This window comes from Geotrypetes seraphini, chromosome 7 (genome assembly GCF_902459505.1).
Source record: "Geotrypetes seraphini chromosome 7, aGeoSer1.1, whole genome shotgun sequence".
Taxonomy (NCBI): Eukaryota; Metazoa; Chordata; class Amphibia; order Gymnophiona; family Dermophiidae; genus Geotrypetes; species Geotrypetes seraphini.
In genome coordinates, this window is record NC_047090.1 from 63,076,553 (window position 1) to 63,102,682 (window position 26,130).

Sequence of the window (26,130 nt, forward strand, 5' to 3'; positions counted from 1 at the left end):
ACACATAGATCAGGATTTATTCAAAGATGACAAGTGGGGGATACCATACGTAGGACATTGAACTTGCTTAGGGCATCCCAACAAACTAGTAATAAAATAGCGTTGCTATCCATAGATGCTGAAAAAGCATTTGACAGGGTTCAATGGAGATTTTTGTGGGCGATTATGGAGAAGATGGGGCTAGATGGCATATTTGGACAATGGATACGCAGTTTCTATTCTGCTCCTGGGGCATGCATCAAGATAAATGGGTTCTATACAGATTTTTTTTTTTTTCCGATAGCCACAGGTATGAGACAGGGATGCCCCCTGTCTCCCTTACTTTTTGCTATTTATATTGAACCACTAGCGAGTTACATACGAGAAAGGGGAGATATTAGGGGCATACCCTTGGGAGGGATGGAACATAAACTAGCACTCTTCGCAAATGACATTTTGCTTTATATTCGGGTTCCGGATATCACCTTCCCCGTTATTTTAGATGTTTTTCGACTTATGGCAGGTTATCTGGGTTCAAAATTAACATGGATAAATCTGAATTTTTTTTGGGGGGGGTCACTTTATTTGATAGGGAGGAGCAGAGGTTAGTGGATCATTTACCTTTTTGGAGAACCGGGGGGCATATTAGATATCTTGGCATCCAGATTCCAAGAGATTTCTCAACACTTTATGATCTTAATTACTCTGGGATTATAAAAACAATGAGAGCAGATTTACAGAAATGGCATGGATTGTGGATCTCTTGGTGGGGCCGAATAATAGTGCTTAAAATGAATCTGCTACTGCGCTTGTTATTCCTGTTTCAGACCCTCCCATTAGCGGTACCTAAGGGAGTATTCAAAGCTTTACATAGAGAATTTCACATATTTATTTGGCAGGGTAAACATCCCCGTTGAGCTCAATAAGTGCTTTGAACAGCGCGGGAGTTGGGTTGGAGAGAGGTGCCGAACCTTTATTGGTACTATTTGGCTGCGCAGGTATGCCTTTTATTAGATTGGTATATAACGGATTCCAAAGCAGGGGTACAGATTGAAAAGAGTTATGTGATGCAATTGAAACATTGGCTGTGGGCTTCCTTTTCTGATAATGAACGATTACACGATGTGAGAAATCCCTTTTTGAGACACTTGGTGCAACTGTGGGAGATTGAAAAAATTAAGGAACAGAGATTCAGAGAAATCTCCATTCTGTCGCCCATTTGTGGAGAACCGCAGTTCCCAACGGGCATAGATAGCACAGTTACTTACCGTAACAGGTGTTATCCAGGGACAGCAAGCAGCTATTCTCACATGTGGGTGACGTCATCGGAGCCCGGATACGGACGCCTCACAAGCAGACTTGCTTGAAGAAACTCGAAGTTTTGAGTCGACCGCACCGGCCATGCATGAATGCCTTCCCGCCCAGCACAGGGCGTGTCTCCTCAGTTCAGATAGCTAGCAGAGAAACCAACCAGGGGAGGTGGGTGGGTTGTGAGAATAGCTGCCTGCTGTCCCTGGATAACACCTGTCACAGTAAGTAACTGTGCTTTATCCCAGGACAAGCAGGCAGCCTATTCTCACATGTGGGTGACCTCCAAGCTAACCAGAATGGGATAGTGGAAATGTTGGCAATTTAGGAGAATAAATTTTGTAATACTGTTTGGTCAAACTGTCCATCCCGTCTGGAGAAAATATCCAGACAATAGTGAGAAGTGAATGTATGAACCGAGGACCAAGAAGCAGCTCTACAAATTTCCTCAATAGGTGTAGATCTGAGGAAAGGTACTGAAGCTGCCATTGCTCTGACTTTATGGGCTGTGACTTTACTATGAAGGGGTAATCCAGCCTGGGCATAGCAGAAAAAGATACAAGCCACCATCCAGTTGGAGATGGTATGCTTAGAAATAGGATGGCCCAACTTATTTGGATCGAAGGAAACAAAAAGTTGAGGAGCAGTTCTGTATGGTTTGGTGTGTTCCAAGTAGAAGGCCAAAGCACGTTTACAGTCCAGAGAATGAAGAGCTGATTCTCCAGGATGAGAATGAGGCTTTGGAAAAAATACTGGAAGGACCAAGAAGCAGCTCTACAAATTTCCTCAATAGGTGTAGATCTGAGGAAAGGTACTGAAGCTGCCATTGCTCTGACTTTATGGGCTGTGACTTTACTATGAAGGGGTAATCCAGCCTGGGCATAGCAGAAAAAGATACAAGCCACATCCAGTTGGAGATGGTATGCTTAGAAATAGGATGGCCCAACTTATTTGGATCGAAGGAAACAAAAAGTTGAGGAGCAGTTCTGTATGGTTTGGTGTGTTCCAAGTAGAAGGCCAAAGCACGTTTACAGTCCAGAGAATGAAGAGCTGATTCTCCAGGATGAGAATGAGGCTTTGGAAAAAATACTGGAAGGACAATGGATTGGTTGAGATGAAATTCCGAGACCACTTTAGGTAGGAATTTAGGATGAGTACGAAGAACCACCTTGTCATGATGGAACACCGTGAATGGTGGGTCAGTTACTAAAGCTTGCAGTTCACTGACTCTTCGAGCGGAAGTGAGGGCTATGAGAAACACCAATTTCCAAGTGAGATACTTCAGATGAGCCTTATCGATTGGTTCAAATGGAGGCTTCATGAGTTGAGAAAGGACAACACTGAGGTCCCAAACCACAGGAGGCGGTTTGAGAGGAGGGTTAACATTAAAGAGACCTTTCATAAATTTGGAAACCACTGGATGAGCAGAAAGGGGTTTCCCTTCAATAGGCTGATGAAAAGCCGCAATTGCACTGAGATGGACTCGGATAGATGTAGACTTGAGGCCAGAATTGGATAAGTGCAACAAGTAGTCCAAAACAGAAGATAAGGAGGAATGCTGAGGCTCCGTATGATGAGAAAAACACCACATAGAAAATCTAGTCCACTTTTGGTGATAGCATTGTCTAGTTGTAGGCTTCCTAGAAGCTTCTAAGACATCTCTTACAGATTGAGAAAACTGAAGAGGAGTTACGTTGAAAGGTACCAAGCTGTCAGGTATAGAGACTGTAGGTTGGGATGAAGCAGAGATCCTTGACTCTGTGTAAGCAGAGAAGGAAAAACTGGTAGAAGGTATGGCTCCCTGCTGCTGAGTTGAAGTAGAAGGGAGTACCAAGGTTGTCTTGGCCACCGAGGAGCGATGAGAATCATGGTGGCATGATCATTCTTCAACTTGACCAGAGTCTTGAGAATGAGAGGGAATGGAGGGAATGCGTAGAGGAAAAGATTTGTCCATTCCAGAAGAAAAGCATTTGCCTCGAGGCAGTGAGGAGAGTATATCCTGGAGCAGAACTGAGGCAGTTTGAAGTTGTGGGGAGCCGCAAAGAGGTCTATCTGAGGGGTTCCCCATTGTGAAAAAATTTGATGAAGAGGCGAGGAATGGAGAGTCCATTCGTGAGGTTGTAGAAGACGACTCAAGTTGTCTGCCAAGCAATTCTTCGCCCCTTGAATGTAAACAGCTTTGAGGAAGGTGTTGTGGCGGATTGCCCAGTCCCAAACCTTCATCGCTTCTTGACAAAGGGAGGTAGAGCTGGTCTCTCCTTGTTTGTTGACATAATACATGGCGACTTTGTTGTCCATCCGGATGAGGAGCAATTGGTCGCGAAGATGTTGAAAAGCATTGAGAGCCTTGAAAATCGCTCTGAGTTCCAACAGATTTATGTGACATTGACGATCCGTACTGGTCCAGTGGCCTTGAGTACGGAGACCATCTAGATGAGTACCCCAAGGGTAGGTCGAAGAGTCTGTCATGAGGACCTTTTGATGAGGGGGAGTTTGAAAAAGCAAGCCTCTGGAAAGATTGGAAGAGAGCATCCACCAACGGAGAGACTTCTTGAAGGAAGGAGTGACTGAAATGTGTCGGTAAGGAGGGTCGCAAACTTGCGTCCATTGAAATGCCCGGGGCCACTGAGGAATTCTGAGGTTAAGTCTGGCAAAAGGAGTCATATGTACTGTGGAGGCCATGTGACCCAGAAGTACCATCATGTGTCTCGCTGAGATGGAAGAGCGGGAAGACACTGTATGACAGAGTTGAAGAAGAGCTTCCAGATGTTGTTGTGGAAGGAATGCTCTGAGTTGGACAGTGTCCAGAACAGCTCCAATGAATTGTAGAGTCTGTGAGGGCTGAAGTTGAGATTTTGGAAAGTTGATTTTGAATCCCAAACTTTGCAGGAACCAGGTAGTCCGTTGGGTCGCTACAATAACCCCTTGAGATGTGGAATCTTTGATGAGCCAGTCGTCGAGGTAGGGAAATACCTGAAGACCATGATTCCGGAGAGCTGCCGCTACCACTACCAGGCACTTGGTGAACACTCTGAGAGACGAGGCCAGGCCGAAGGGTGGTACTCTGTATTGAAAATGCAGATTCCCCACCCGAAATCTGAGATATTGACGGGAGGCTGGATGAATGGGGATATGGGTGTAGGCCTCCTTGAGATCCAGAGAGCATAACCAGTCGTTCTACTCGAGAAGGGAATAAAGGGATGCCAGGGACAACATTCAAAACTTTTCTTTGACTAGGAATTTGTTGAGAGCCCTGAGATCCAGAATGGGTCGCAGATCGCCTGTCTTCTTCGGAACAAGGAAGAAACGGGAATAAAATCCCCTGTTCTGCTGTTCCAAGGAAACTGGTTTGATGGCACGGAGGCAAAGCAGAGCTTGAGCTTCCTGAAGAAGAAGGGCGGTCTGGGAAGGATTGGAAGGATACTCACTTGAAGGAAGCTCTGGTGGAACTTGAGTGAAATGAAGAGAGTATCCTTCCCTGATGATGGTCAGCACCCAGAGGTCAGATGCAATAGTCATCCATCGGTGATAAAAATGATGGAGGCAACCTCCTATAGGGGGAAAAAGAGACAGAGTCAGAACGGTGGAGGTTATGCTCTGTTTGAAACAGTCAAAAAGGCTGAGTAGCCTTAGGTGCAGCAGAAGGTTGAGGTTCTGTTGCTTCGGAAGCTGCTGCTTCTTGAGAGGAGGGCGATTATAAAGAGCCGTCGTGGGCGAGTCACGTGATGTGTTGAGCCGAGCGGGACGTGCCTTGCTCGTGCTCCGGGGCCCCGGGTCCCTCTGAACCTGTTCCTCCGAATTTTCAGGCTCGGATCTTACCTGCCCGGTCGGGGGTGTGCATGGACAGGTCTCCCGTTGTGCCTAGCCCGGCCATGAGCAGCAAATCGTGCCGTTCTACAAGAGACAGGGAGACCAGATCGGCGCGGCCGGACCTCAAGATGGCGGCGGGTGACTCCGGTTCCGCGCTCCCCTTGTCGGAGGCTCACATAGCTGCTCTGTCTGCCTCGGTCGTGCGGGCCTTGGATTCCCGATTTGACCAACTGTCTGGTCAATTAACATTGTTGGAGACTCTTTTGGGGGAGACCACGCGGCGAACAGGCGAGCTGGAGCACCGGGTCTCACAGGTGGAGGATGCCCACTCTGCTTCCTCTGTGGATCTGGCGGCGATGCAGGCGCAATTAAAGCGGCAAGCGGACAAGCTGGAAGATCTTGAGAACCGCTCAAGAAGAGACAACTTGCGCTTGATTGGCCTCCCTGAAGCGGTTCCTGAATCCCGCCTGCTCGCTGCTTTGGAGTCCTGGCTCCGGACGGAGTTCCCTCTTCCAGCTGGTGTGGGCCCCTTGCAACTCGATCGGGCGCACCGCCTGGGCCGGCGATTTGATGGCAGTGATCGAGCTCGGGTCACCATCTTTAAGATCCACAACTCAGCCGTGAAGGCTGAGTTGATGAAGCAATACCGACAAAAGCGGAATACGCTTCAGTATGATGGAGTACCGGTTCGCCTGTTCCAAGATTACTCTCCGGCGCTGCAGGAGCGCAGGCGGCGCTTCTCCCGAGTGTGCTCTGCTTTGTTTGATCGGAAGCATCGATTTCAACTCCTCTACCCGGCGCAATTAAAAGTTTGGACTTCTACAGGATGGCAGGTTTTTGCTACAGCAGAGGAGGCACAGAACTACCTGGATTCCCTACCGGGAGAAGCGGGACCCTCTTCGGCCACCTGAGTTCTGTAGCAGAATAGTTGATTGGTGCTATTCTCCCACATTTGAGTGGCTTTCCTCTGTTTGGGCCATTGTTAGCCCTTTGAGCATTGTTCCAGATTGCTTCCTTTTGGCCTTTTGGCCTCTTGGACTCTGACTGTTCCTTTTCACCCAAAGTTTGGGCTGGGTTTTGGCCCATTCTTGTTGTATTTTCTGTTTTTACTGTAACTGGTCATTCTGGAGATGTGTGCCTGGTTTTGCTGTTTTGTACTTTTTCTGTTTCTGTTTAGGGCATTTTTAGGTGTCCTTGGTAGGTGTGGATGCTCTTAAAGGGTTAATGGGTATTGTGTGCATGGGGGGGAGTTGGTTTCCTGCCTGAGTCGGGGGTCTGTTTCTTTTGGTGGATGGGCGTATGTTTGTGGGAGCTACGTTTGTTTGGGGCAGACTAGTGTGAGTATTGCTGGGTATGAGTGCTGGGGGAGAGTGTTTGTGTGCCTGGGGGTTGGTGTTTGTTCACTTTTAGCATTGTGCCAGTGGGGTTGACCGTATTCTGATTGTTTGGATTACACACCCCTTGGGAGGCTTCTTGGTGCTCCTTTAGGCCAGCTGGCATTGGACTGTGTTACTCCCTGGGTTTTGGGGTTCTTTTGTTTCTTTGCTTTGCTCTCCTCTGGCTCCTTCGGAGTGTGTGATGGATGGATGGGATGTTCTGCTTGTCTGTGATGGGGATGGGTTTGAGGGATTTGGGGCCCTACCTGCATCTTTGTGACTCTATCTTTGTTCCACGTGTGTGGGACGAGGGTTTCTTTCTGGAAGGGTTCTTGGAGGGTTTGTTTCTGGGGGGTGGGGGGGGTTTGGGGAATGGGGGGTGGGTTGGGGAGGGAGGGGGTTGGTATTTGGGGGTGGGGGGTCCTCCTTCACAGGGTTTGCCTCAATTTTGCTGTGATCTTTTGCTCCATATTTGTTGCATTGTTTTTCTTTGGTGGTCACTGCTACTCGGGGGGGGGGGGGCTGGGCCCTTGGGGTAGTTTTCTTTTGAATTCCTTTTTCTTTTCTTGCATCTTTCCTGCCTTTCCGCTGTGAGTACCCCTTTTCGACTTACATCTTGGAACGTAGGGGGGATTACGTCGCCTGTTAAGAGATCCAAAATACTTGCAGCTTTACAACGATATCACTCAGATATTGCATGTCTACAAGAAACTAGACTAACCGATGCTGAACATCTTAAGTTGCGTCGGTCCTGGGTGGGAGAGGTGTATTTTGCTTCCTCATCGGGCCGTCATGGGGGCATTGCTGTGTTGGTCCGCAAATCTTCTCCTATTGGTGTCCAGGTTCTGGATAAGGAGCCCGACGGCAGATCCCTGCTCTTACGTCTTACCTTGGGTGGGCGCTCATATCTTTTGTTAGTGGTCTATGGCCCCAATTCTGGTGAATCAGCCTTCTTGCAGCGGTTGCTCCAACTTTGTTCTCGTTTCCCTGGTGATCCTCTATTTCTCCTGGGTGATTTTAACCTGGTCATGGCTCCTGATCAGGATAAATCCGGATCTCCTGTTTCTTCCTTGGGTTCTAAGGGTCACCTTCTTTCGGATTTTTGTGACTCTCTTTCGGTTGTAGACCCTTGGCGCCTCCTGCACCCTGAAGTCCGTGATTACACTCATCTTTCTCGTGCCCATGGCTCTTGGTCTCGCTTGGATTATATCTTCTTGTCTTCTTCTTTGTTTCCTTCCGTTCAATCGGCTGAGATAGGACCTCTGTCTATATCGGATCATGCCCCTATATGGATAGATGTTTTCCTGGATTCTTCATACCTCCGAGCGTCGTTCTGGCGGTTTCCCTTCTATCTTGCACAGGATACGGAATTTCGTACCTTTTTGCAGGCCCAATGGGATGACTATTCCGCGAATAATGCTTCCCACTTGGATGATCCTATTTTGTTTTGGGAGGCTGGGAAGACGGTGATTCGAGGTCATATCATTTCATTTCTGTGTGCCCGTTCCAGGCGTATTAATCAGGGGATTGTTACTCTTGAACGGGCCTTGCGTTTGGCGAAGCGGTCCTTTTCTCTTCACCCTTCCCAGGAGACTCGTGACTGTTATCTGTCTACCCAGGTGGCCTTGAACTCCCTTCTTCATTCTCGTTTTCAAAAATGTAAAGCTTTTTACCAGCATCGTTTTCATCGCTATGGGAATAAACCCGGCCGCCTTATGGCTCGTTTGGTTAACGCTAAGACTGGGAGGAAACCAATTTTGACTTTACGGACCAAGGGTGGTGGAGTGGTGTCCCAGACTTCTGAAATCTCCGGGGTTTTATTTGATTTTTTTCGTCGGTTATATGACGCTTCGGAAGATGTTTCTTTGGAGATGGTGACAGACTATCTTCACTCTTCTGGGCTCCCTCGTTTGTCGGAGGCTTCGGTTTCTTCGCTTAATAGTCCGTTCCGGGCAGCTGAATTGGAATCAGCCATTAAATCGCTCCGCTCTGATCGGGCGCCTGGCCCAGATGGGTTCTCGGGTGACTTCTATCGGATCCTTTCTCCTTCTCTTTCTGGACCCTTGTTGGCATATTTTAATGAAGCTGTTGCCCGGGGTTCCTTTCCGCGCTTTGCGAATGAGGCCCTTATTACCTTACTCTTGAAGCCGGGTAAAGAAGCGGACTTGCCTGGGTCCTACCGCCCCATTTCTTTAATAAACGTTGACCTCAAGCTTTTTGCACGCATGCTGGCGGATCGTCTTGCTCCTCATTTACCACAGCTTATACATGAGGATCAGGTTGGCTTTGTTAGGGGCCGTCAGTCTGTACACAATGTCCGTAAGGTCCTTTTTGCTCTTGCCCAGTGCCAATCTCGCCAAATTCCGACCTTATTTGTTAGCCTCGATGCCTCCAAGGCGTTTGATAGTATTCATTGGTCGTTTATGTTTCGTACCTTGGAGTATGTGGGGCTCGGGGGATTCTTTTTAGATGCGGTAAGTTCTCTTTACTCTAATCCGCACGTTTCTTTGCTGGTTAATGGGACCCGCTCGGATTCTTTCCCTATTCTTCGTGGAACCCGACAGGGTTGCCCTCTTTCCCCTCTTCTGTTTCTTCTTTCTTTGGAACCCTTGTTATGCACTCTTCGGGGATTCGCGGAGGTTCGAGGTCTCTCAGTTGGCGATTTTGAACTTAAGACTCTGGCGTATGCAGATGATCTGTTCCTAATTCTTACCCACCCTGAAGATTCTCTCCCGGCAGCTCTGGATCTCATTTCTGAATTTGGGTTTTATTCAGGGCTGTCTCTTAATTTGGATAAATCCATGGCCTTACCTTTTCTGCCGGATTTACGCACTTCCTGGAGGGGTGCGTTCCCTCTCCGTTGGGCTGATTCCACTTTAAGGTATTTAGGGGTTACGATTCCGTTAGATTTATCTGATTTGTACAGGTTAAATGTCACGCCGCTGTTTCAAGCTTTACACAATAAGTTGCACCTCTGGGAGTCTCTTCCTTTCTCGCTTTTGGGCCGGGTACACTTGTATAACATGCTCTTAGTTCCCTGTTGGCTTTATGTTTTTCAGGTCCTTCCCCTTTATTTGACTTATCGTGATGAGCGTAGAATAGAGCGCCTAGTACAGAAATTTCTTTGGGCTGGTAAGAGACCACGTTTGTCTTATAAGCGGGCGGCGACTCCCTGGTATAGAGGGGGTTTGGGCTTATTGAATATTCGTTATTTGACGATTGGTTGTGGCATGCGACATATTAATGACCTCTTTCGGGGTACTTCAGCTTTCACTAACACTTCTCTAGAACTTTCCTGTTTTTCTTCTGCTCACTTTAGTGCCTATCTGCATTCTGTCCCTTCTCTTCTACCTGAATCTCTTTCTATGAAAGGATTGCATCGACCCTTGAAGAAGGTTTGGCGTTGGGTCTGTAAATTTCACACTCTTTCTTCCTCTGTCTCTCCCTTTCTACCTCTTCGCTTTAATGGTTCTTTTCTGCCTGGGATTGATGGGCCGAGCTTTGTTCGGTGGGGAACAAAGGGCATTCACTATCTATTTCATTTGGTTAATGATGATGGTACACCTAAATCTTTTGCTCAATTGCGAACAGAATTTGATATTCCCCCTTCCGATTTTTTTGCTTACATGCAAATCCATCATTACATTTCTTCCTTACCTCCTAGTTCCTTACAAGCCTCATGCCAGGAGTCGTTGTCTACGGCCTTTACCATTGGTTCGCAGGAGCCGGTCCCTCTCAAGTTCCATCATCGCCACTTGAAGGATGAATGCCCTTTGTTTGACCATTCTCGGCTGCGAGATGCTTGGTCTTGCGATCTTGCTGTAGACTTGCCTTCGGACATACTCCTGCAGGCTGTCCGACGTCTGCCAGCATTTCGAAAATATACCACCTTTTGGGAGCAACATTTTAAATTGATTTTTCATTTATTTATCTCTCCTAAAAGAGCTTATTTAGCTCATTTTCGTTTAACCGCTGCCTGCCTTCGTTGTCGGGCTCCGGAAGCCAGTTTGGGACACATGTTTTGGACTTGTCCTCAGGTACAGCATTTTTGGACTGCTATCTTTGCTTTTGTTGAGACTCTTTGGCATGTTACCATCCGCAGTTCCCCTTTGATCTTGTTTGGGACTATTCCTCACTACTTTCCACGTTCCAGAGGGGTTGCGGCTTTCCTCAAGTGGTCTATCCTGATTGCTTTGAAATGCATCTTGCTGAAATGGCTGGAAGTTGAAGCTCCGGACTATTCCCTTTGGAGGAGCCGCATGATTGCTCTCTTGATGTGGGAGCGAAGGGATGTGGCTGATTTGTCCTCACGTCAGGGCCGTATTTTCCAGACTACTTGGGAACCCTTCTGGACTACTTTGACCCCGCTGGCTCGTAGCCGGATACTTAATTGAGGCTTTTTGTACTGCTAATTCTTTGCTTACTTTTGTGTGGTGTTTATTCTTTATTTATTTTTGGTAATTGGAAGGAGGATCCAGGGGTGGGAATGGGAGGGGGAGGGGTGGCTTGGGTTGGGTGGTAGGGAGGGAGGCTAATTTGGGGGACTACTTTAAACTCTTTTGAGCTGGTTTTGTTCTTGTTGTGGCATTCTGTTGTCTTTCATGATTGCTCAATAAAATATATTTGAAAAAAAAAAAATAAAGAGCCGTCGTCGGAGCAAAACACCGCTGATAGATAGCCTGATCAATGGTAAGAAGCCAGGCAAGGCGACGCATAGCTACCGAGCAAGCAGCTGCCCGGGCAGACAACTCGAAAGCATCATAGGATGACTGGAGGAGATGTAATAGAAGTTGGGATAAAGAAGCAAGGACTTCTTGAAATTCAAAGTGCTTTTGAGTATGCAAAGAACTCAAAAATTTAGGCAAAATTATAATTAAGGACTTTAGAGGACATCATAGCATCTTGAGAGATGTAACGTCGGAATTCATCCATAGTCTTCCCATCCCTTCCAGGAGTGCAATGTGTCTGGAACAGCTGGAATGGTATGAGCAGATCCGGTAATGCCCTGCCTGGAGAAGGACTCGAGGAGGTCGAGGCAGCCTGGGTCGAAGATGAAATTTCGACTGGAAAAAAGGCATTAAAAGAATAGGGAGACATGGATGAGGTAATAGAGACGTCGAGGTGTGGAAGTGGATACCTCGATTGAGGAGTTGATGGTGCTTTTGTACATTGGGAAATCCAGGGATTAATCACTTTCCAGGATATACTAAGAAGGGGGAAGATACCTACTTTTGATTAGTTAATAGCAGAGTTGATGGGATCCGGGGTGATTTTTTTGCATATAAGTAGTTTAGACACTTCATGATTTCTGTGGGCTGAGGGAGGGCTCTGCCCCAGGAGACAGAACACTTAGAAAATTTGTGGGCTCTATTGGGGAAGGTACTGAGGCCTATTTTGATCCTTTACTGCTATTTCAAAGGGCAAGATTTAAATACCCTAATATGCAGAGGTGGGCAAAGGATCTGAAATACATGTTTACAGGAAGAGTGGGCACAGATTTGTTTGGAAGACCAGAATGTGTCCCATTGCATTTTAGCGCAGAAAAATGCTTATAAAGTTCTAACTCGCTGGTATTTCACTCTAGAAGATTTGAACAGTATGTATCCCCAGATATCTGATGTTTGTTGGAGATGTGGAAAAAGTAGGGGATCTGACATACAGTTTTTTTGGCTACAAGTTACTACTGCCTTGACAACATGGATCAAGGATCCCTTACAAATTTTGCCACAAAGTTGTCTTTTGGGTTTTCATAATGTAAGTGGCTCCCCCTGGCAAACCAAATTGGAACATATGGGTTTGGCGGCTGCAATGGAAGAGCAAAGTGGTGCCAACTGTAGGGGGATTGGAAACTTAAGCTATAAATTGGCATAGATGGAATGTCTAGCTGCAAAACTTCATGGACATTATGAGCATCAGCAATGGACATGGCATAAAAGTTTTACTCTTCTCTGACATTTGTTGAGTGTTGTTGGTGGTGAGCAGGTGAGGGAAAAGGGAGGGGGGGACAAGATGGAGTAATGGTGGGCACTCTGAAAGACATACTGGGTGCCCACTTAGAGGGGACTATTGTGGTGGATGGGGAGGGTTTGGATTCTAGTTGATATGATATTTTCGTTATGATGGGAGATGTGCATAGGGGACGGTTAATGCTTGTTTGTGTAACAACGCTTAAGGAGGATATATTATGTATTAGGCATATGATTCATGGGCTTTGTCAATTTTTACTTTATTGGGCAGTGAGTAATGTATTTGTAAACATTGTTCTTTATTACTGAAAGTTAATAAAAATTTATTGAGAAAATAAAAAAGAGGAGGGGAATTACTGTTGTTGTATAGGTCATTCTTTTCTTTTAGGCTCCTAGATAGCTTTAATGATTAAGGATTGGAATATATGAGTTGTGGTATGCAGACCCCAGAAGGTGGAAAAGAGATGAGTATACTTCTGATCTATAGACAACCAAGTAACTGGAATATTATAAAGGATATACTATCTAACTATCTAGAAAAACGGTAACAAGAGTTCAAAAAAGCATGGGATGAACAAAGAGGATCTCAAATCAGAAAAAATTAAGGCCAGTACTGGGCAGACTTGCATGGTCTATGTCCTTATATGGCTGTTTGGTTGAGAATGGGCTGGGGAGCTGGGATGGTTTAGATGGGCTGGAGTAAGCTTGATGGAGACTTCAGTAGATGCAACCTAAGCACAGTACCGGGCAGAGTTTTGGGTTCTGGCTCAGCAATAGCTAAGAAGAAGGAAAATTTAAATTAAATCAGTAATTTAAAGAGTGGGTAAGGTTGGGCAGACTGGATGGACCATTCGGGTCTTTATCTGCTGTCATCTACTATGTTACTTACTTACCCCCTTTTTTACTAAGGCATGCTAGCCATTATAGCGCGCATTAAATGCTAATGCGTCCATAGAATATAATGGATGTGTTAGCATTTAGTGTGCGCTAAAATGGCTAGTGCGCCTTAGTAAAAGGACCCCTTAATATTGCACTGCGCAACTACCTTTTCTAATTTGATAGTGTTTGGAGATCTAGATTTACGTCTCGAAATGCAAGCGGACCCTAAAGTTTGCACCTTTTGAAACTTACTAAAACAGCTAAACTTCACAACTTTTCCATAAAAGAGGGCATCGTTTAGATTTTATTTCCACTATTTCTGATGGTTTAAAATTCCCCCTGATAGATCATACTAAATGGGAACCAGTTATCTGGTCCAACAATTATCTTTTAAACTTCAACTTAAAACTACCCAAAACATTCATCCTAAAAACTCAAGATGACACGTACACGACAAGGCGCAGTAAGATACCAACAATAGAATTCTGCCAATTAATTTGGATCAGTTAGAACCTATGAATAGAAACATGAAGACAGATAAAGGCCAAATGACCCATCCAGACTGCCCATCCACAGTACCCATTATCTCTTCCTCTCTCTAAGAGATCTCACGTGACTATCCCAGACTTTCTTGAAATCAGACACAGTCTCTGTCTCCACCACCTCTACCGGGAAACTGTTCCATGCATCTACTATTCTTTCTGTAAAAAAGCATTTCCTTAGATGATGTAAATGAGACTCTACTCTCATGGTACAACTTAAGAACATCGGTTCTAGACAAGATTGCTCCAGCCTTTCCAAGATTAACATCCATACCTATTGTGCATTTACTCCAGGGGGGAGGGTGTCTTTCCCTGATGGGCCTTGTTTTCAATGCTTTCTTGTTTATTGTACTTATCAGAACTTTTTGATTGTTGTTGAAATGTTTATAAATATGAGCAGATTAGACTTCTTTCTAGGGGAGTTTCCCCACACCCCTCTGGCTGTCTGCTTTGTCACACACTGGAAGCTGGAGGGCAGACTAGAGGTAAGAGAGGAGGAGCAAAAAGCTATGCTAATGAGGCTTCCTACAAGAGATCTCAAGGGATGGGATTGACTACCCAGTTGTTCAGGAGCTGAGTGTGGATTTATAAGAAAGAAGATTACCAAGGTAAGAACCTAATCTTTTCTCCATGAACATTTACTGGAGTGACGCCACACAGCTAAAAATGTGCAATATTTGTAGTGACTAAATCTTCCTTAAATTCATGGCCAAATGTTGGTCACCCTAGTGTGTGGTAATGTAGATGTGCTAACTGATTAGTGCAAAAATGCCCACTTTAGACATGATCCCTCTGCAAAAATAATAAAAATATTTTTTAGTATGCAGGTAATGTGTGCAGATTAGAAACTTACAAAAAACAAAAGGAATTGACCCCAAAATATTTACAAAGAATAAAATCCAGAGAAAACAAAAAAAACTCTGTGGAGTGACGATGTTCCTAAATGGACTTTATTTGAAAGTGTCAAAGTTCCAAAGGTACACTGAAATCATCCACATAAAATAATTTCATCCATGTAAAATTAAATCATCCACATAAAAGCCTTACAGGACCTAGTCCTGTATTCCTAGTGGACTAGGTCCTTTAAGGCTTTTATGTGGATTAGAAACTCACTGCAGGACGCCTCAGTGCATCTTTGGTAATCCCTTTTAAGCTGTGATAAGAGTGCGCTAGTGCTTACTGTAGCTTAGTAAAAGGATCTCTCAATTTGTAATCAATGACATAAAATTAGATTTTATTCCATAAGCTGTATACTGCCATGGGGGATTCTTTTCATACCCCCCTCCCCCTGCATTTTACTAAGCCGCGGCGGAGGTTTCTACTGCAGCCTGGAGCGCTAAATGTCCCGACGCTGTGGTAGAAACCTCTACTACGGCTTTGTAAAAGAGGCCCAAAGATGGTTAATAGATCTCAATAAATAAATAAAAAAGAAGTTTATGAGCTATATAATATTACTTTGTATTACATTTTATTGAAAAAACATATTCTTGTAAAATTGCTCTTAATATTTATTACTCACCAAGCCAGTCATTGAATTTTTTCACCTCACTAGGAAGACCAAGTTCAGTAAAGTCACCAGCATGAAGAAGAACATCTCCATATGGCATTTTTATTGAATCAGTTCTTGAATGAGTATCAGAAACACAGACAAACCGAGTGTATCCTGGAGGCTTTGGAGCATCATGTGGTACTGGATCTACCCTGTAAAACATTTACAGAATTCAATTTTTGTATATCAGTACCAATGAACTAGGTTTAAGAATTACAAGCAAATAAAGGGAAATTGTGATTAATTTCCATAAACTGATGACTTAGGTCCTCTTCTGTTAAACTACGCTAGCAGTTTTCTAGCGTGGGGAGCCACGCTGAATGGCCTGTGCTGCTCCCAATGCTCATAGAGTTCCTATGAGCATCGGGAGCAGTGTGAGCCATTTAGCGCAGCTCTCTGCGCTAAAAACTGCTAGCGCAGTTTAATAGAAGAGGGGGTTAGACTTACTATTCATAAGGAAATACCCACAATATTGGAAGATGAGGGTCTTACCTTTATTAATTTTCTTTCTGTTAGTCCTTTACGGAATCAATACAAAAGGTGTTTCACCTCAACCCATGAACCGGGACTTGCAGAAATCCACATTTTTTTTCTCCATTGCTCCTACCACTTAGCTATGGAATACAGAGCCCCCTCTAGTGAAGTCCAAAAGCCATCAAATATTATTGGACAAAGCATAGAAATAAAGGGGTACAGGGAAGCACCTCACCATACAACAGCACTCTGTTCTGCTCTGCAGTATAAAGGAATAAGAGGTCATTCAGAAAAACTGAGAGGGGACAGATTCAAAACGAATGCAAGGAAGTTTTTCTTCACTCAGAGGGTGGTGGATACCTGGAACACGCTTCCAAATGAGGTAATAGGACAGAGTACAATACTGGGTTTCAAAAAGGAACTGGATGACTTCCTGGAAGCGAAGGGGATTGCAGGGTATAGATAGAAGATTACTCTACAGGACATAAGCGAAAAGCGTATGAGAGTTTTAGGGTAGGAGCACTATCAGGTCCTGGACCTGAGGGGCTGCTGCGTGAGCGGTCTGCCAGGCACGATGGACCTCCGGTCTGACCCGACAGAGGCAATTCTTAAAAAAAAAAGTTAATAAACAGGCAAGAAAAACATAGACAAGAACATGGGAACAACATGGAACCATAAGAATTGCCACTGCTGGCTCAGTCCATCGTGCCCAGCAGTCCGCTCACGTGGTGGCCCCCAGGTCAAAGACCAGTGCTCTAAATGAGTCTAGCCTCACCTGCGTATGTTCCAGTTTAGCAGGAACTTGTCCAACTTTGTCTTGAATCCCTGGAGGGTGTTTTCCCCTATAACAGACTCCGGAAAAGCGTTCCAGTTTTCTACCACTCTCTGGGTGAAGAAGTTCCTCACGCTTGTACGGAATCTATCCTCTTTCAACTTTAGAGAGTGCCCTCTTGTTCTCCCTAACTTGGAGAGGGTGAACAATCTGTCTTTATCTTCTAAGTCTATTCCCTTCAGTATTTTTAATGTTTCGATCTTGTCCCTTCTCAGTCTCCTCTTTTAAATTCCATTTTAATTCCTTTGAATTACATAACGAAAGAAATTTTAGAACAAATTTCTTATATTATGTCTGAATTAGAACAATGGACAACCAATTTTAAACTAAAATTGAATACAGAAAAGACAAAAATCTTTTTAGCAAGTCCAAATGACAAAATAACTAAGACATCGCTTCACCTAAATGGTCATGACTATCCAATTTTAAAATCTATAAAAATATTGGGAGTCACCTTAGACTCCCATTTAACTTTGGTAGAGCACACAAATTTGGTGGTGAAAAAGTGCTTTTTTATATTATGGAAGTTAAAGACTATCAAAAATTATTTTGATTTCTTAGCTTTTAGACTGTTGGTGCAGGCATTGGTATTATCTATATTGGACTACTGTAATATTGTCTATTTGGGCGCACTGAAGAAAGTTGTGAAAAAATTAAGAATAGTGCAGAATACGGCTGTTCATCTTTTATTCGGACTAAAGAAAAGCGATCATATCAGCCCTTATTACCGATCGCTGCACTGGTTGCCAGTGGAGTACGAGCAATGTTTAAATTATCATGCCTCTGTTTCAAGTCAGTTTGGGGATTGGCACCTACATATCTGCTATCTCATTTTGTGTTTTATAACCCTGTGTGGATAACCAAGAACTGCAACCTATTTGCTTATCTGAAGATTTTAGGTTGTAAACTCAGGTCTTATTTAGACAGGATGCTTGCTTTTCAAGCAAGCAAACAGTAGTCCTGGTCAGGTAACTTTATCAGCGGAGCCATGTTGTCCTATGGCGCTTTTAGAAAAGAAATCAAGACAATAATTTTGATAAATTCATTTCTTAATCTGTGTTTTTATCTTCATTTTTAAACATAAGTAATCTTATCCTATCAATTTTAAATTTTAATGTCTTTTATACAAAAGGCTGTATTCATTTTTTTACCATTTTGTATTTCACTGATTGTCCAGTTTTTCTCTTTTGTGGAAACTGCCTAGAATTCTTTTGATTAAGGCGGTATAGAAAAATAAAGTTATGTTATGTTATGTTAAAGGGAGAAGAGGCCCGGTTTCTCCAATCTCTCATTGTACGGCAACTTCTCCAGCCCATTAACCATTTTAGTTGCTCTTCTCTGGACCCTTTCGAGTAGTACCGCGTCCTTCTTCATGTACAGTGACCAGTGCTGGATGCAGTACTCCAGGTGATGGTGCACCATGGCCCGGTACAGCGTCATGATAACCTTCTCCGATCTGTTCGTGATCCCCTTCTTTATCATTCCTAGCATTCTGTTCACCCTTTTCGCTGCTGCTATGCATTGCGCGGACGGCTTCATCGACTTGTCGATCAGAACTCCCAAGTCTCTTTCCTGGGAGGTCTCTCCAAGTACCACCCCGGACATACTGTATTTGTGCATGAGATTTTTGTTACCGACATGTATCACTTTACACCCGGGGTGCCCAATACGTCGATCACGATCGACCGGTAGCCCATCCTGGGCTCCGTGATAGACTCGTGTTGCCGTACCAATCTACCGGCCCGATCAGCCTTCCTCTCCCTGACGTCACAGATGACGACACCGGGCATCCACTTGAGTCTGTTTTTTGTCATTTTGGTGGCGGCGGCAGCAGCCTGAAAAAGAAATCATCCTGGCCAGGGTCAGTGTCATGCTCCGGAGCTTCTAGTTCTTCCAGCAGCCTTCCTATCTGGCCCTCTCTCTTCTACTTGCATCCGGCCACACCCCCTGCTCCGCGGCTCACTTCGGCAACTCAGCAGCAGCGATCGACACAAGCTTTTGACGTCAGGGCCTACCCTCTGCAAGTCCCGCTTGTTTCAACTTCCTTTTTCCACAAAGGCGGGACTCGCAGAGGGAAGGCCTCGATGTCGGTAGCCTGTCTTGATCACCGCTGCTGACGAATTGCTGAAGAGAGCCGAGAAGCAGGAGTTGTGGCTGGGTGCAGGTAGAAGGGAGAGGGCCAGATGCAGGACTCATGGGTGAGGGAAGAGACGAGAGAGAGAAAGAGAGAGGGGAGGGAAACAAAAGGAAATATTTCATACTGGGCTGGGCCGGAGTGGAGGGAGGGTGGAAAGATTCTGGCTACAGGAAAAGGGGGGAAGCTGAAAATGGAGATAGTGACACAAAGAGAAAGGGTAAGCAGGACCTACTGAATAAGGATAGAGATACAGAGGGGACATGCTGAAAGCAGGGGTGGTGGTGGTTTAACACAGAGGGAGAAATCCTGAAAAGCACAGTTACTTACCGTAACAGGTGTTATCCAGGGACAGCAGGCAGATATTCTCACATGTGGGTAACATCATCTATGGAGCCCCGACGCGGACAGCTTTTCAAGCAAACTTGATTGAAGATTCAAGTTTGCTGTGCTGCACCACGCATGCGTGCCTTCCTGCGCCATTAGAGGGCGCATCCCCTCCTCGTGGTCTCCAGTTCATATAACCAGCTAAGAAGCCAACTTCGGGGAGGCGGGAGGGTAGTGAGAATATCTGCCTGCTGTCCCTGGATAACACCTGTTACGGTAAGTAACTGTGCTTTATCCCAGGACAAGCAGGCAGCATATTCTCACATGTGGGTGACCTCCAAGCTAACCAAAAAGGGACGGAGGGAAGTTGGCAATTCAAGCAAACAGATTACGCAAAACCAACTGGCCAAACTGGCCGTCACTCCTGGACAGAGTATCCAGACAGTAGAGGGAGGTGAAAGTGTGAACCGAAGACCAAGTGGCAGCTTTGCAAATTTCCTCAATAGGCGTTGACCTGAGGAACGCAACAGAAGCCGCCATCGCTCGGCCCTTATGTCCCGTGACCCGATCATACAGCGCGAGACCAGCCTGCGTGTAGCAAAATGAAATACAAGCAGCCAACCAGTTGGACAAGGTGCGCTTGGAAACAGGGCGTACCAACCTATTAGGATCGAAGGACAAAAACAATTGAGGAACCGTCCGATGAGACTGAGTGCATTGAAGATAAAAAGCCAACGCCCTCTTACAGTCAAGTGTGTGAAGCGCCACTTCTCTAGGATGAGAGTGGGGCTTCGGAAAAAACACAGGAAGAACAATGGACTGATTGAGATGGAAATCAGACACCACCTTAGGCAAAAACTTAGGATGAGTGCGGAGAACCACCTTGTCATGATGGAACACAGTAAAATGTAGTGCAATGAGGTCAAAATGATCACTCCTAGGGATTCTCTATAACTCCAAGGGATTCTCTAACCTTGTTGTGCCATATTTGCAGCCAAAATTTACCAACAGGTCTGAGCTGTCGCTGCCTTACTTTCTGATAAGTGCCTGAGCGCTGATTGACTCAGGCATTGAAAGGAAAGTAAGGTTTGATAGCTCAGGAACCCCCAACCCCCCCAACACACACACACAAACATATTAAAATAATAATTAAAAAAACAACAAATTGAAGTTCGGGAGGATAGATGCCTACTCTCTCATGCCGCATCGCCGACACTAATAACAACCCCCCTCTCCCCCACCCCCCCCCCCGCATTGGGAGAGATGCCCACTCCCTCTTGCTGCCAAGCAACAACCCCCCACACAACCATGGAAGTGGGAGAGAATCCCATGTCAAGCACCCTCCCCACCAGCGGGAGAGATGCCCACTTCTTCCCGCCAAGCAACTCACCCCCCACACCACCTGTCAGTGGAAGAGATGCCCAATCTCTACTGCCGCCATATAACCCCCCCCCCCATTGCCTCTGACGACCCCTGCCCCCTTCCCCTTACCTTACTTACACTGGATGGCTATAGAGATGCCTATTCCCTCCAGCCAGCTGGCCTGCCTCTTCAAAATGGTGGGCCTTCCCCTCCCCAGTGCATCCTGGTATGCCCCGGACAGGAGCTTGAGACTCTGATTGGCCCAGGCCCTTTTTTTGCACAATAAAGTATATAGCGTATCTGCCTGAGTCTGAGAGTTCGGGCAGCACTCACTCTATAGCATGAATATCCAGCAAGCAATGGCTTGAACCTTCAGCGCCTTGTCCGGCCGACCAGTGTGAGAGTCCACAAACCAGTCCACCAGAGGTCGGGCAAATTCCAGCTTGTATCCTGTCTGAATAATGTCCAAGACCCACTGGTTGGATGAAATGTGAACCCAGGCAGACAGGAACGCTGAGCGTCTGCCCCCTATTTGTAGTGGGACATCCCTTGACCTGGCATCATTGTGCCTTTTTGGCAGAGAATGTAGGATGGGAGGTGGAAGGTTGGGACTGCCTGTAGCCAGCATACCTGGGCCAGGAGCCCTTGGCAAATCTCTGCAATGTGACACTCGCATATGGGCAGGATTGCCGGGAGCCATGAAAATTAGAGTGACCAGAACTTCTAGAGGTCCTGGGTCTGCTGTCAGGCAGAATCTTAGGGCAACGGTCCACCACAGAATTCATGAGGTCATCCAGACCTTTGCTAAACAATAACTGCCCCTTAAAGGGAAGTTTAGCCAAAGTAGAGCCTTGGAAATGGAATCACCAGCCCATTGTCTGATCTAGAACATCCTGTGAGCAGAAATGGAGTATACTAACACCTTTGCCAAAACCTGCATAAGGTCATACAATGTGTCAGCAACATAATCTGACCCAGCCAAAAGAAGTTGAGAAAGAGGATCCACAGCCTCACTCTCCAGCACAATTGAGAAAGACAGGTGGGTGTGACAAAGGACACCGCCATAGCAGCCTTTATGCCTAAAGTAGCAGTTTCAAAAAGTTTCCAGAGGACTACAAACACACGGCAATCCTGCATATCTTTAAGCACCACGCCACCTTCACTGGGTAGAGAGGTGCACATAATCACCTGCACAACCACCTTAGGCTGACCCAGAAGCTGCTGGAACTCCTGTGCCAGAGGATACAAGCGAGACATGGCCCTCGATATCTTAAGAACACTTTCTGGAGAATCAAATTGCTCTGAAATTAGAATGCTCATATCAGGGTGCCAAGGAAAGGTGGAAGACTGCGAGCACACACCACAAAGGAGGAGGAAGTGGACGGCACCTGCTAAGTGACTATATTCAACTCCTGCAAAGACTGAAATAAGATCTGGTAAAACCACAGACTTCAATAAGCGCAGAACCGTGGGATCATCCCCAGGTTCTAAAACCCTATAGGGATCTGCAGATCCAGAACTAAGTCCCTGATCTCCCGTCTCGGGAAGTACTGTGCCTGTAAATAAGGGATCATCAAGCTGGTCATCAACATCAGGATCCCCCAAATCAGGTTCCAGCAGAGAGGCTGACTGAGATGAGGACGTGTCCATAAAAGCTATGCCACTAAAAGATACATCTGAGATGGAGCAGAACTGTGAAGGGGAAGAATGCCTGCTTTGAAACTCATTCCACAAATGTTTCATAAATTCAGAGAAAGCCTCCAGCTCCTGGGGCATAGAGTCACCTTTTAATTACTTAACTTTGCATTTCTTAGGCTGCGAATAGTCAGCATCCAAGCGCACAAAACTAGCAGTCATGCCAAGCCCCGAAAACAAAGAAGGCCTCCCCCACCGGACTAGCCGAGTGTTGGTCACCTGCTTCAACTTAGGAGAGGCTAAGCTGGATGCTGCCGCCTCTCCCGGCCACGCAGCACAAGGACACTCTTGTGGTGCAAAATTTGCACAATCCTGGCAAGATTCATATTAGGAAACCCCAATGACTCCATCCCAACAAGTTTTGAGGCAAAAACTGTAGTTTTGGAGAAGAGGGGAGTTTTTGAAAAAATGATTGCTATAAATTCAAGATGGACACCATTAAGAAATTCACGCCAAAAACATGATATTTTTTATATTAAATAAACTTTAAAAATGGATATTTTAGGATTTTTCAGGTGGTGGAACACAGGGTGACATGCAGAAACCCTCAAAACTTCAAATTTCAAACATCCCCTGATTCACATCACAGGCTGTTACAGCCTTTACTCACTGAGACCTGTGCTGAAAATGTGTTGCAGCCTGCCTCTACTCTCTTTCAATAGCTGGAACCAAAAATCACTGCCTCATGTTGGGAATGCCTCTGCAAGGCTGATCTTTGGGCTGCCAATCAGATACCTCCACCCACCCCTGCGGACCGACGGACATGTTCAAGGATGGGCAGAGGTGAGAAAACACAGCCAGCAACCTGCGAGACACCGCTGAGTCTCCAATGGATGTCAAACAGCCTGCGCTCAAACCCTAGTTCGGCAGAAGGAGAAAGATGGGGACGGCCCCAAGCTCCTATGAAGTAAATGCAGGCTGGCTGGCTACTACCAGGGATTGGCCTGTCAGCTGCAGACTGAAGTCTGTATGATTTTAATGCAGGTAGAACTGAATAATCGCTCCAAGTACTAGAAACCCTGAAAAAGGGATGAAAATACACAGAATAAAATAACAAAGTGTGGAGAAAAGAGTAACACACTCCTGCAGGCATGCATGCAAAAGGGGAAAACTGTAGAGGGATCTAAGGAGCCCAGTTAAGTCTCTAGAGCAGAAGCACCCTATATGTCATGTCTGTCTGTCCAAGTTAGACTGTAAGCTCTTCTGAGCAGGAACCGTCTATTAAATGTCAACACATACAGCGTCACGTATGCCTTTCAGCACTATAAAAGTGATAAACAGTAGTAGTAGTAGGCACAGAGAAATAATCCGGAGTGGATTCCTTCTGCAGATGGCACGTGACCATGGAGACACTACCCTACTGTCTAGAATGTCTCACCTATTGCACTGGAAATATTATTGGCCAAGTTCTGCAAAATAGAAAGAAGCATGCAATATATCAATTTTTTAATAACTGTTATTAAGATTACCCATTATATATATAGTTTAAATTTTTATTTCGTTCATTAAAATATAACAAAAAAATAAAAGCTTTGTTTTCTTTTTTTAAAAAATTCTTTATTCATTGTACATCTTACAAGTGTATTAGAAAATATCATTTAAACTTATATAATATCACTTGATTAACTTTCATATACAACTTAAATTATAATGTTTAAACCCACCCTCCCATCCCCACTATTTCAAATGTGATTATATATATATCTTATAGCATATTATATAATCTTTTCTATTTGCCAAAACATTTAATATCAGATCAGAAATCCCTCCCTTATAATATAAATAGAATAAAAATGATTAGAGTCCCTGCCTCGAGATGACAGTGCCAACATCTATTAGACTTAGAGCTATCTAATTTTTGTAAACATACAATGCTCTATATAACAGAAAAAAACAACATTGTACATCTCATCCTCCAAGACCAAATTTGTGGCCATTGAGATGCAGTAATTTGATGCTTTATCTCAATGCTCCAAATGTCTCTCAGACCAGTTTTTGGTTTCTTATTCATAAATCCAGATATCAATGTATACCATTGTGCGGCCTGGTGTCCCAGGAAGTTCACCTGAAAGCATAAGAACTCCAAACTATATTGATTATTAAGCTTTGTTTTCATATATTTGTGACCACATAGAATTCAATTCACACCCACATTTACAATTAAAAAATATCAAGCTTCCTACTATGTTTATATATCTTTGATATCTTTACTCACATAACTATGAAGCCAAGCACATGATTATGCACATTACTAAAGGACTGAAAAGAGCTAACTTTTTCTCTGAATGCATTACCACCAACAATACATTCTTTGATACATTACATAGGAAGCACTAAGGATAAATTATGCTAGCAAGAGTTTTTCCATCAACTGTGTTTAATATTCATCCTGCTTGTTTATAAGTTTTTGCAATGATAATAAAATAAAATGCTGTCAATTAATTTTGACCAATCTGTTCCATACTGACAGAACAGTCACAAATAAGAAAAGCTTTAAAACTGTGCTAGAAAATTACAAAACTATAACTACTTACATTTGTATATGTGGGGGCTGAAAGCGTCCCTGGTTAATGTTGTAGAATGTGAAAGCTTGTGTAGGGTTTGAACTGTAATCATCCACTTCAATTATGACTCTGCCATGGTGATGCCTTCTTGCTGCCATAAAGTGTGATTGGGTGAAAGCCATAGCTAGACTGTGTTAAACATCATTGCTGCTATCTTCCCACATCGACAGAAGACCATTGCAACTCCTTAGCTCTTCAGAACACTCCCCTTTTCAAAAATAAAAGCAGACTTAGGAGATAGAGCATAACAGTTTGACAGTTAATCTGTCTGACATTTGCTTTATTTAACTTCAAGCAAAGATTTAAAGGAAAAAAAAAAAGGCTAACTGCTCAAAGAACTCATTATCAACATTTCCAACTCAATGGCTTGATGAATATACTATTATGAAAAAAAAGACTTCAGAATACATGGTATAACGTGTAGCAACACTTTAGACTTAAAATTAAATCCATGATATACCGTATCCTGATTTAGAAAAGAATGTTGAGTGTTACAGTTTAGTGTACACACTTTATTTTACTTTTAAATATTAATGAATGTTTATACCCTGGAAGCTAAAAAATGCAGAAAGGTAATAATAAGCTTATGACAAGCAAACAAAAAAAAGCTTTTTAGATTGCTCAAAAGTGTCGGCTTAGTCTCAGAAATTCTGTTTACTAGAATTGCAAAGGATTTTCCAAAGGACTTTGTAAATGCAGTCAATTGTTCTTTCAATGAACACGAGACAAATATCAGTCTGACAATCTCACTCACACTGCATTATGTAATAATATGTTTGCAAGAAATCTTTGGAAATGAGTATCACATTTCCTCCATTGGCAACAGCCCAAATAGTTTTAACCATCTTAATAATGGAATATATTTCTCACAGGTCTACTGTAAAACATTAATACTGTGCATTGGGAAACAATTTAAAAAATGTTAAAATCTATAGCATTTTTGAAATGGTGAAATTTATTAAAACATGTTAAAGAAAAATTGTCTTACTGGATAATTTTGAGATTGCTGTGGAATAGTAACTGCAAAGCAATAACCACAAACGCTCAGAGGTACATAATCTAAACGAAAATACATCTAAAAACCTGCCTAAATCAGCACTTGGACAACCTATAAAACAGGTCATCCAAGTACCGTCGAAACTGGTTTTAGACGTTATCTAGAAGCATCTTAGTTCTCTTGACTGTCGCTGTGCGTCCAGAGCGAAAAGGGGCATTTTTCGAAGAGTGGTTAGGGCAGGAGGTGGGTGGGATGTGGGCCGACCAAACTTAGTCGTCCTGTAGCGATAATCGAAAGTTTGACGACGTTGCCTGGATGGAACTTATACGTTTTGAC

The 26,130-nt window shown here is 44.4% G+C and overlaps 1 protein-coding gene across 11 annotated transcripts in view; it reads right to left on the reverse strand.

Annotated features, from left to right (window-relative positions):
* Positions 1–26,130, reverse strand: part of MPPED1 (metallophosphoesterase domain containing 1) — a 435,376-nt gene that overhangs the window by 150,533 nt on the left and 258,713 nt on the right. For all 11 annotated transcript variants that reach the window (XR_004540102.1, XR_004540103.1, XM_033951634.1 and 8 more), the window contains exons 2-3: positions 24,768–25,005; positions 15,380–15,561 (exon numbers count right to left, since the gene is read on the reverse strand). Coding sequence is in view for 9 of the 11 variants with exons in the window: in XM_033951634.1 (XP_033807525.1) it covers positions 15,380–15,561; positions 24,768–24,919 (334 nt within the window). In the remaining 2 variants the exon portion in view is untranslated. The remainder of the gene's footprint in view (positions 1–15,379; positions 15,562–24,767; positions 25,006–26,130) is intronic.